This window comes from Gouania willdenowi, chromosome 4 (assembly GCF_900634775.1).
Source record: "Gouania willdenowi chromosome 4, fGouWil2.1, whole genome shotgun sequence".
NCBI lineage: Eukaryota > Metazoa > Chordata > Actinopteri > Blenniiformes > Gobiesocidae > Gouania > Gouania willdenowi.
Window position 1 is genome coordinate 12,958,566 of NC_041047.1, and position 12,870 is coordinate 12,971,435.

At 38.2% G+C, this 12,870-nt stretch overlaps 1 protein-coding gene across 1 annotated transcript; it reads left to right on the forward strand.

Annotated features, from left to right (window-relative positions):
* The first annotated feature begins 275 nt into the window (after positions 1-275).
* On the forward strand, positions 276-11,518 carry tmem38a (transmembrane protein 38A). The gene is made up of 6 exons (XM_028445219.1): positions 276-576; positions 6,707-6,863; positions 7,743-7,927; positions 8,598-8,685; positions 10,656-10,773; positions 10,867-11,518. The coding sequence occupies exons 1-6, from the start codon at positions 453-455 to the stop codon at positions 11,065-11,067; spliced, it is 873 nt and encodes a 290-aa protein (XP_028301020.1). The 5' UTR covers positions 276-452; the 3' UTR covers positions 11,068-11,518.
* Positions 11,519-12,870: the final 1,352 nt, after the last annotated feature.

Consider the following 12,870-nt stretch of genomic DNA (forward strand, 5'->3'; position numbering starts at 1 on the left):
GCATACTGCGGTGTAAACACAATCCAAATGTGTGGATTAGGGTCGTTATTATGAGGATCGAGATCGTCTGTGTGAATATACACACTGTTCTGTTGTTGTCCGCATTAAAACAGACACTGTGGTTGTGTCTCAGTGTGTGTTTGAATATCCTTTAGTCTCCTGTTGTGTGTAAGAGGCTCAGCGGTGCAGCAGCTGGCACAGTGATGATGATGATGCTGATGATGATGATGATGATGCTAAGGTTGTCAGGATGATGAGTGGTATTAATAGTCGGGCTTGAGTGTCTCATGCTTTCACTGCTGAGACCAGGGGGCTTTGCTGGAGAGTCGGTGGTCCGGGTTTGGGGGTCTGTCTGATCCAGACTGCGCAGTCGGAATATAAGAAGAAAAAAAAAACGACCCAAATAATACCAAACAAACCCGCACAGGAACCGCTGTTACCACACAAACGACATGGAGGTGCTGGCAGCTCTGAATTTGGGCGATTTTGCCCAAGTTTTCTCCAAAATAGGAATGTTTCCTGTGTTTGACTTGGCTTATTACATCGTGTCGATTCTCTACCTCAAATATGAGCCAGGTGAGTCAGCTTTACTTCCCTCTGTTTGCCTCTATTGGCTTTTATTTACTTTACATTTGTGTTGGTGTGAATATAAACCTGTCTGTGAGGCAGGTGCATGCTCCACTCACCAAAGAACATTTACAAACCCACAATAATGTATCAATAATTATTAACAGAGGTGAAAGTAATGGATTACAAGTACTCACGTTATTACCTTTTTTTTTTTTTTTAAATTTCAGTTTCATGGTCTACATTGAACATAATTCATATGTTCTTACAATTTCTTATCAATGCCAAGCCACTTTCTGTGTTTTTGTTACCCACATGGCACTGTTTTAGCTATACTTAGAGCCTTATTATTATTATTATTATTATTATTATTATTATTATTATTATTATTATTATTATTATATTATGTTGGTTATTATTATTATTATTATATTATTTTATTTTTTTTAATTGAATTTATAAAATAATTGTACATTTTGACAAACCTTTTTATTTTATACAGATGCCTTTGTAGAAAATAAATAAAGTTCCAATAGTGCGAGATTTAATCTCTTCCTTTTTAAGTTAATACATGAGATATTTACTGTATGCAAGGGAACCGTGGCAAGATTTATTACCAACAATAAATGTGGGCGGTGAAAGCAACTCGTCACTTTTATTTGGAGTACTATTTAACTGAGCTATTTCTTACTTGTACTTGAGTATTTTATGTATGACTTACTTGTACTTGAGTACAATTTCAATCAAGTAGCAGTACTTTTACTTGAGTAGGATTTATCTGATTATTAATTACCCCATACATTTAAACTGAGGGACTTCCTTATAGGGTATAATTTCACACATAACTGTTATTTAACAAGGGTTATAGATTCACCTTGGATATCCCTACAAGGCCTTTCTGTAGCTTTTATCCCTGTGAGTGCCCTCTCCTTATAAAGCATGACCTGTTACATAAAGTCAGGCTGCAGCTCACTGTCTGAGGAAGGAAGGTTGACCCCCTTCAAAATAAAGGAAATCCCTCAAGTGGATTAAATCATCTTTTGGGAAAGCTCCATATTTTTTCCCCAGATCTTGAACTCTTGTGAGTAACCGAGCCTGAAACCTGAGCATCAGCCTGTGCATACCATCAACTCCACAGGAATAAATAGAAGAGCCTGAAATAGATGGAGTGAGAGCCTGTGAAGCTCATGGCTGCAGCTGCTGCTTCATGGAACTTTCTGCAGACACTACAGCGAGGTGTCGATCTGGCAGTCAAACATGGGAACGTTTAACCTCAGAAGTTGAGGATACATTTGCATGAACCTGCAACAGAGACTAAAGAAACACAAAACACGTCATTGTTACAGATAAATAAATACATCTGTGTGTGTGTTTGTGTGTGTGGCAATCACAGGTGTGACAACCATAAGTACTGTGCAACACTTGCAACACATCCGATTTTTACACTGCAACATTGTGTTGCTTTGTGAACGACGCTGGCAGCATAGGCAGAGTTTGGGATTCTTGCTGGGGGGGAATAAAATAAAGATAGAATTAAATATATAGACTATCTTGTGAGTCGCACCAACCACAATGTGTGTAACATATACAATAATACAAAAATCATTAGTAACATAATTAATAATGTCGACGACAAAAATTTGCGTTGATGCGTCATTTAATGTTGTAAATTCATGATAAAATCTGGCCTTCGGTCACTTTCTGCTTCATTTTGGCTGCAGTACCATAAATGAACTGCTGGGTGCAGTGTCGCTTCACCTTTTAACTTATATTATTCACTAATTAAGTAATATGAGAGAACATTTTTTATATATATATTTTTTTAATGAATTTGGGTCCCCTTGCCACCGCAAACTCCATGTATGGTTGGCAGCATGTTTTGTTAAAAGAGTGTAAAGTGACCCCAAGTTTTGGCTGACGTGTGTCTAGGCTGGAAAATTAAAAAAAACGACCTTGATTATGGGTCGTTTTTAGGATACGCCCAGTCTGTACTATGAAATCTCTAAAAAACAATCTATGCTATGCTAGCTACCCACTCAATGCTAACTATAGTTCTCTATTCACAATTCTCTCAATTCTAACCGACTCGCCACATATTGTAGAGTTCACAGGTGCTAATTTTAATAGGAGGGGCGGGGCCAACAGTGGAGGGTCGTGATGTAAGAAGCCACCAAAACATCACAAACCACCATTCTCAGCAAATAGCAACATTTGATTGTAATAGCTGGATTTCAACCCATAGATGGCAGTCACTCTTATAGTTTTACAAAAAAAAAAATATATGCCAAATTGAAATATTTTAACCTAAATGTCAAGTTGGACATGGATCAATTAATAACATGACTTCATACCCAAATACATTTGTTTTCAGCAGAAGAAAAATGGTTTTGGGGCTTAAGGGATGGGAAAATATGACAGGTATATGAGTGTTTGTGTGTCTGTGTTATCAGTGGGTGCAGTGAGTTTCATTAGCTGTGACTGTATATTTCTCACAGTGAACACATCTCCCTGGTTGTGTTTCTCATTGTGCAACTGAAAAAAAAAACCCAGTGAAATGTGCGGTCGTGTGTGTTTTTCATGTTGTAAACTAGCGCCTTATTTCAATGTGTATATTTTTACCGTCAGCTCTGCTTGCTGCGCTTGTACCCGCAGTCTCTCTCCGTGTCCCTGCTCACACCTGTCAGTGTAACGCATTCATGGGATTTTTAGAAGTCGACATCATCGGAAGAAGGATACGGCGGAAGGGTCGAAGGTTAAGATGGGCCTGACAGTTGCAAGGCAGGGGGAGCCGTAGAGGGGGAAACGTATTTATAGTGTGGCATTCTTCTGGATCAGATTGCCCTGGATCTCTGGTCTCACCACCACATCCTCCGCCCACCTGTTGGAGGAGATTTGTGCTCCACTTTTCGGTTTACTGTAAAAGTGTAACAATATTACCACAGCGTCTAGTCCTAACCCTTCAAAAACACACACACACACAGTCGTGATATACAGCTTTCTGATGATCATGTGACAAACCTTACAACCTTACAACCAAAATCAGTGGATAGATTTAATATTAGTACTAGTGATGCCCCGATACAACTTTTTCTATTCCGATATGATACCGATATTGCAGCCCTGCGTATCAGCCGATACCGATATTGATTCGAGATCAGCAACGTCTCATACATACTTTTTTTTCTCTTTAATAAAATAATAAAGATGACTTATTTTGTAGTGTGGAATGTTAGAAAAGGCTTGAAAAGTCAGCAACAGTAGGTGTGAGAAAAACTGACCAATTGGTTACATACATTTTTAACCTTCAACATAATATCTACAGTATTCTACAATTGAATGAAATAAAAAAATAAATAAATAAATTGTGGAAAAAAAAAAAAAAAGAAAATCCGAGAACTTGAATCCGATATCCGATATTTGTTTTCAGGCTAATGTCGGACCGATATCCTGTATCGATGTCGGATCGGGACACCCTTAATTTGTACATGCCACATTTTATGCCTGAGATAATAAAGAATACGAGGCTAGGAAACACAACAAAATAAATATTTTGACGGTAAACTAAAATGCTGTAAAAGCCAAAAGAGGAAAAACTTGATTATCGGCATGCATTTAAAATGAAATCTACATTAATACGACACAGTGTGTACACAATGATATAGCAACCTCAGCCTCTTAAAAACACCACAGACACTGCTACATGACACCAGAAAGATTCACTTGAATTTATGACCAACAATAAGCTATAAATTAAAAATAAAAAATATATCGAACAAAAAGTGGCATTTTTCTCTTAGCCTACCCTTACATGACTATCGGTTGAAGAAATACCAAAAACATTTAGCTTATTACTGTTGGGGTTGTAAAAAGACCCACTTTTTAGGTCCTGACCCACATCATGAGAACCCCTGGAGTTTGTTCGAGCACAGTGAGCAGGACAAGCCACTGTTTTAATGTACGGCTACGATATGTACTGTATACTGTAAGCGAGACACTTTAAAAAGCATCACATTTCACTGTGATGCTTTTTAAAGTTTCACCTATAACCGAGGCAAAGCCTTGAGTCAATGTTGGTTTATGATAAATGAGTGTATTATCAGGGCGTGTCTTGGAATGAGTGTTTGCTGACTGCGATACAGAGCGGAGACACAGCATGGATTCAATGATAAAGGACCAAACTCCTGAGGCTCACCACCAGCAATGGGCAGAAATGTTTAAAATAAAACAAAAATAGATATTTCTCTGATTTTTTTGTGTTTGCAGAAGTGTTTGACATTTACCAAAATGGTACAATTACCTCAGAAGTTAGGATTTTTTAATGTCTAAAACACCAACTTTCCTAACTTTGCTTAAACTCATTACAAAGCCAATCAAAAACACCGTAAATAACAAATCTAGTTTATATATCTTGAAGAAAACCATGAGAAAATCAATTAATCAAAGGTTTTTCTTCCACAAAACATGAGAATTTTCTCACAAACAAATGCCGAAGGCTGAAGTTGCCGATCACTTCAGTTAACTTCATCACAAACACTGGGGTTTGTTGACAAATGGTTTTCTGACTTGAACTTTGGGAACGTTTTGTGCATTGCATTGTGGGATTGGGAATCCTGTAGTAAAAACAAAAGGCAGCAAAGTAAAGCCTAATCTGTGCTGACACAGAGGAAGAATAATCAGTTATATTTTGTGGTTTTTCCACAACTTTTATAAAAACTGCCTCAAGTTATCAGGCTAAACTTATGATAGAAGAACAGACTGTGTTTTAAGTTGCCTTCTTGATATTGAAAAAGTGTTTTTACTCAATTCTTACTGTGATTTGTTGTGTTTTTCACTAGATGAGAAAGAAAGTTATTACATTTAGGTCGCATTGTGCTTACGTGGAAAGCCACAAAATCAACATCCGCCATTATTTTGTCACAACTTTCGATCTGTTAAAACACCAGTGAACTACAAGGTAGAGTTCTAAAAACGTTAAGGATTGTTGATAGCAGCTTAAAGCGATTATCCGAGGATGAAAAGAGAGAGAGAAAATTCAAAAGCGAACATCCCGATGTCCTTCCCTAAACAGCTGCACTTCCTCCCCCTGCCTCTGCCAATCTACCAGAAGCCACGCCTCTATAATAATAATAATAATAATGCATCAATTTTATATAGCGCTTTATCATAGACACTCAAAGTCGCTTTACAGAATTAAGGCATTATTCTTTCACTCCCCACTTAGTGGTGGTAAACTACTATTGTAGCCACAGCTGCAGCTGCCCTGGGGCAGACTGACGGAAGCGAGGCTGCCATAGTGCGCCATCGGCCCCTCCGACCACCACCAACACTCACTCACACACTACATTCATACCAGGCAATGTAGGTGAAGTGCCTTGCCCAAGGACACAATGACAGATACCACTGGGGTGACTGCCACCCCACTGTGGCACCTGGAATTCTCAGTGGTCTCCCATCCAACTACTAACCAGGCCCAGACTACTTGTGTGTACGCGCATAGCGGAACATAACAAGGTTGCATCGGGTCGCATTGATATAGGTGCATGGCTCATGAATGGGAATGGGTAACTTTGGCGTTTCGGAGCGCTATGCTGCTCAGAGTGATACCTGTTTGCTGTTGTGATGGGCGACCTTGTTTCCGTGCACACGCATTCCTTTGATCGACAGTCTCAGCTACAGGAAGTCCAAACCTATTGGTTGGGCAATCACGGTGTGATTTTCAATTTGTATAGGGGTCTATTGGACGAAGACGGGACTTATATATATTACACGGACGTATATGAATGACGGCGGCGGTAGACCATAGTAAATGACTAGTTAAGCGTTTTTTGGCATTTCTAAAGAATCATACATATACATAGATTTCTCAGAAACTACAGATATGAGCTTTAAAGGCAGAAAGATAAAGAAATGGTGACTTTTTTTATTTTTTTTTAAACCTTTATTTTCTTGGTGCTCTTTTGGGGTCATGGCTTAACAAAAATCTGCTGTTTTACTGCTGAGTTGGCACATTCTCCTTCAAGTCCTTATAGGTTTCTTCCTCCATTCTAAAAGCACGTAGATAGGTGGGTGTGTCATGCCCGATCGATCCCATCACGCAGGTAACTATGTCTTCACTGACGGCTCGTCTTCTATGTTGCAGGTTCAGTGGAGGTTTCCCGCAGGAGTCCTGTGGCCTCCTGGCTTTGTGCCATGCTCTACTGCTTTGGTAGTTACATCCTGGCAGACATCATGCTCGGTCACAGCCCGCTCGACTATTTCCAACACAACAGCCACATCCTGCTGGCCTCAGCCGTCTGGTGAGAAAATCCCGGGAACAGCTTCAGACCTCAGAGGGCAGCTTCAAGGTCAAATGTATGGAGTCAGACCTCAGGACTCGTGTGACAAAGTCTGTTATTCTAGGGTCGCTTTGTTCCTCTTACGTAGTGATTTAGCAAAGAACTACAATTTAGGGCGACATAAGATGGCGACAAACCATGAGATCTCTCGTTTTTCCACCAATGACAAATAATTTTACAATTTCTAAAACTGTCTAATTTGAGTGAGAAAAAGGCTAAATATGACAACTGTTATTCTGACCCAGTTTAATAAAATACCAAATTACGGAAGTGGATTAGGGCCAATTTTGATGGAGAAAGTAATTTTGGAAAAATCAAGAATAAAGTCAAAATGTCAAGATTAAAGTTGAAATTTTGAGAATAAAGTTGAAACTTTGAGAACAAAGTTGAAATATAATGACAAGATTAAAGTCAAAATTTTGAAAATAACCTCAAAATACAGTATCGTGATAAAAGTCGAAGGTCTGCTAATGAAGTCAAATGTACGGAAGCAAACATTCTACTTTTTATCACGATATTGTATTTTGAGTTTATTTTACAAAATTCTACTTTAATCTTGTCTTTTCAACTTCAACCTCAACATCATATTTCAACTTCAATCTCGAATTTTCAACTTTGATCATGATTTGCCCAAAATTATTTTCATCATCAAAGTTGGCCCTCATCTACTTTCGTACCAGAATGACTTTGAGGCTGAACGTATTATTTTTAGATCCAGGTTGCATCCAAATCATTATAATTTGCTAATACAACAATAAGATGATTTATTATTCTAAGTGTTGATTTCGAAATGGTTTTGCAAATGGTATTGTTTTGTCCCATTGTCATCTACAAACGCAGGTATCTCATCTTTTACTGCCCGCTTAACCTCTTCTACAAATGTGTGGCTTTCCTGCCCGTCAAGCTGGTGTTGGTCGCCCTGAAGGAAGTCGTCCGCACTCGTAAGATCGCTGCAGGTGTTCACCACGCCTTCCATGCCTATCACCATGGCTTCTTCATCATGGTGATTGTTGGATATGTTAAAGGTAAGTTTGGGCTGATGTCGGCTCTTCTCCAAAATATAAACTCAAACTAAATCCTCCCAAACACCCTTCAGGTGGATAGCTGATCAAAAATAACTGTCATAGATGTTTTAAAGGAGAAATGATCAGATATCAGCACTTCAGTGGCTCACCATTTAAAGCTGCAATATGTAACTTTTTTCTGGAATCATTTAATCAAAAATCCATAATCGTCTTAGAGCATATTGCAATCAAAGTGTTCTGAGTGGACAGAGAAGCTTTTCTCCTTCTCCTGGCTCTGTAAAATGACATTTATTAATCCAGGAGCAGCCAATCAGAGATTTTTCTACAAACACGTGTGCTCCATGAGCGGTTTTTGGCGTTACTATTGGCTGCTCGACTGAATTTGAGTCTCTAAAACACCACAAAAACCTCCAAAAACACAAGATAAAGTCCATACATTTGTCACTAGAAAAAAATCACTAAGAGCATCCCAGAAAATATACCAGTAAAGGAGGTTCAGGTTCAGTTTCAGTTTCAAAACACAGCAGAGAGAGGATCCTACAAACTGCAGCTTTATTCATTGTGATTTAGCCTCAGTGTTGCTCATATTGAACTTTCTGAGGTAAGAAAAAAAGGCATTTGTCTTGCAATGCTAACGTGACCTTTTCTCTGTCTGTTTCTGTGTCCGCAGGATCTGGAGTTGCTCTAATGTCTAACTTTGAGCAGCTGCTTCGTGGTGTGTGGAGACCTGAAACTAACGAGGTCCTCAACATGTCATTGTACGTAAGCTGAAGGAAAAAAATACACAACAATCACAAAAATAGTTACAACAAACGGTAGAAGAGTTTGGCTTTTGAAACGGGCGATATTGATCAAGTGTTGATTTGGTCTCCCTCGTGTGGCAGGAATTGGTACTACATACTAGTTAGACCAATTCCCTTAAACCTAGGTTCCCAAAGTGGGGTACGGGTACCCCCAGGGGTATGTAAATTGTCATAGGGGGTACGTGAACAGAAATAAAAAAAAAAAACATTGATTAATGTACTCAAGTTTGTACTTTACACAATGTATAAATCATACGTAAAGTATGTAAGGTGCCAACAATATCCTAGCAATAAGTGACATATCAGTCCCTGCAGGATTTGCTCTTTCAAATTTCATTAATTTAGTGATAATTTTTTTTTTTTAATTTGTGGAAATTGTGTTAAATAATTGTAGGAAAATTGACTTTTTTGAACCATTTTAAATCTAAAATGACTACAGTCATGGGGAAATTGCAATTCTCCAAATATTGTGGAACATACATTGAATTTGTGTAATTAGATATCTGAGATATCCTAGCTGATTTATCTACAACTGAATTATTTGGTAATTTGGACAATAAATTGTTTTTTTTTCTGTCTTTTTAACTTTCTCCTGCAATTTGATGGTCTAAAGGGCCAGATTTGTGCTGTAGGGCTACGGTGTATATGACATTACATTATTATGTTTTTAAGTGTGTAGGAATAGTGGGTACATGGCTTCAGGTGAAATGTCTGAAACAAGTATTTGTCGTTGTGCTGTGCAGGAGTTATTAAAGTGAAAAGCTTTACTTTGAAAGCATAACCAAGGCTGTAAGCAATCACAGGATTGCTTTGCTCAAAAATACTTTTAATTAAAAAAAAATATATATATATATATTATATTTAAAATTGAAATGTAACATTTTTAATGTAATTTATGTATTGACTCCTGCCCGGGGCAATCCCTGGATTTCCATGCTTCAGACCAGCTCACTTTAGATCACGACCTATTATTATAACCAGAGCTCATTGGATTTCCCAGGTTTCCCAAGCTAATTTTACCCATAAACCCAGAGGGCTATCCGTACTATTTTAAAAATATATACCATTTTGTCTTGACAGTGAATCCTTACTTACAGTAGGTACTTAATGATCTCCTTTACAATAATAATAATGCTTAAAGGAAACATACAACATGGATAAGTTGGGATATGATCATTATGCCCATTTTTCCTGTACATGATATCCCTCCACTCTGCCTGTTAGTATTTACTGTATGTAAAGCATTTAGTGTCACTAGTGCTTGTTTAAGTTGAGTTGAGTACAGCTATTCATTTCTCTAATGACATTAAAAAACATCAACTCTATATCATTGATCCATTTCTACGCAGCCCCAGACATGACATGATAACAAATGAAAATGTCGCTGAGTGGTTAATGCATTATAGACATTAAATATTTTTTTTCTCATTGATGTAGGATAGATACCCTGTTGAAGCGACCTAATGTGTTATTTTTTCCCGCAATGTGACATATTGTTCATTTGTTTATTGTTCAGTGTTTCAGGTAAAGTGTATTTGGCAGGGTGCCCCGCCCCCACAACGGACACCCCCGCCCTGCCAACAGGGTCCAACACAGACATTCGATTTGTAGATTAACATTAACACCCACTCACACTCAGAGGGAGCGCATTGCATACTTTACGATAAAAAAAAAAAAAACAACAACATAAAGAACAACAGACAAAAATATTAAAGGACGACCGGAGGTTAAAGAAAGGTTCGCCCCCTCCAGCAAAAATCTCAGCAGTTTGTTAAGTTTGTTTGTATTCTAAGTTATAAAAGTTTTATATTTTATGCTTGGGACATGTTTTCAGTTTCAGAAGATTTAGGAATGTTGTAAATGTCAGATGAAAAAATGTTCCATTGTTGCAGTCAGTGTGTGTCTTTCTGTCTTCCTTACTGCAGCCCAACCAAAGCCAGTCTTTACGGAGCCATCCTTTTCACGCTGCAGGAGACTCACTGGCTGCCTGTGTCTAAAAGCACCCTCATCCTCATCTTCACCCTCTTCATGGTTACCAGCAAGGTACAACCAGCAGTAACCTGTGTGATAGATTTTAGGATTGGTGATATAATCACATGAGAACTGAGCAAAAGGGTTTCCTCTGATTCCTCTCAGGTGTTCATGACCGCCCGACACTCTCACGGCTCCCCCTTTGCCCTCATCGAGTCCTGGGTTTGCCACGTGCTGTTCGGCTCTCCTCTGGGTGGCGGGGAGGAGGATCACCATCACGCTGCCGGAGCTCAAGCATCTCCTCTGAAATCCAAGGAAGAGCTGAGCGAAGGGGCTCGTAAGAGGAAGGTGAAGAAAGCTGAGTAGGTCCAGGTGGTGGGACTTCCTATTCCTTTCTAAGGGAAGGTGCAGTTTGATGATTTGCCAAATGAGGAGCCTTTCTCTTTGAGCATTATGGTGCTTTCCACCTTTTCCCACAGCACAAGGACTCTGTAAATACTTTGGCAAACATTTTCCACCCACCGGCCATCTCTCATGGACACCAAGCCTTTTTATTTGAACGTCTGTAAAAATCCACGATTCATGCATGATGGCTTTCCTTCAACCGCTAGTACTCCATCATCTGTAGTTGTGTTGAAAGGATCTTTGGTGGGTTTTTTTTTCTCGTTTTGCCAAAAAGAATCAGAGGATACAAATAATCAGACTTTAAAATCTGAACCTAAATGTGAATGAAGCTGTTTGTGACAATAACAATCCTGCTTTTTACACTGAGATGACACAAAGACATCATATCTTTAATAAAAAGATGAGAAATGTGGTAGTGCTCATTTGTTTTTATGGTCAACAGAGGTGAAACTAATGGATTACAAGTACTCATGTTACTGTAATTCACTTTTATGGGTATTTTTTTGAGCATATTTCTAAATCAGTAATTTTACTTACTTAAGTACGTTTCAAAAGAAGTAAAGTAATTCATTACATTTCTACATCCAACCGTTACTTTGTAAATTATTCTTTTTTGTTTTAAAATGATCAACGGACAATGTGAAACTACAAAAAATGAAATGACCAGAAAACAATCAAATGCATCACGTCATTGCCGACCAATCAGATTAAATGTAATCATAATTCATTTTAGAGTTTATAAATTTAGAGCCTGCGTTTTTGTTTTATTTTGAATTAAATTCCTTGGTGTTTTTTTTTTTTTTTTTAAAGAATTGTACATTTTAACAAACCTTTTATTTTATACAGATGCCTTTGTACAAAATAAATTAAGTTCCAGTTGTACAAGGGAACCGTGGCAAGATGTATTACCAACAATAAATGTGGGGGGTGAAAGTAACTAGTCACGTTTACTTTGAGTACTATTTAATCGAGCTACTTTTTACTTGTACTTGAGTATTTTATGTATGACCTACTTGTACTTGTAGTGAGTACAGTTTCAATCAAGTAACAGTACTTCTACTTGAGTAGGATATATCAGTACTTTTTACACCTCTGATGGTCAACACGTACAATATGGTTACAAATGAATTACATATAAAATAAATGCCTAACACAAATCTATAAAAATACGAAATTTGCATTGAGTGATTTTCCAGAAGTCTCAAAACATTTAAAAGTATGCAATACATACGTTTTTTCTAGTGTGACACATATTTTTCATTGTAAATAGCAGCTGAAATTGTTTCACTTTGTTACATTTTCCAATAAAAGCCTTTTATCCAAGCCACCATTGGATGTTACGTAACCCAGAAACTGCAAAGAGGTGAAGTTGGACGTCGGAGGAGAATCTGGGGTCATGCTGAGGAACACAGCAGCTTCCCATGGAGGTCATGCGCTCTGCTGATGCTGCAGTAAACCATCGCTGATGAAGTTTGCAGGAGGTTGTTACACTCGACCTTTGACCTTCACATTCCTCACAGCGGCAAAGTTCACGGTGAGAAGTTTCTGCTCGCTGCGCTGATTCAGGATGAAATTCAGATCTGCAAAGTTTCTCCTCCGGGAGAACGTGAAACAATAAACTGAAATGTTTGCTACATTTGTGTCAACACACACCAACACAGGCATAATGCAGCTTTATTTGCCAGTTTAAGATCTTATTTTGAATTTGAGAGTTAAAAGTTAGCCATTAACTGCACATACAGTCACGTAGGTTTGTTTGGAGGA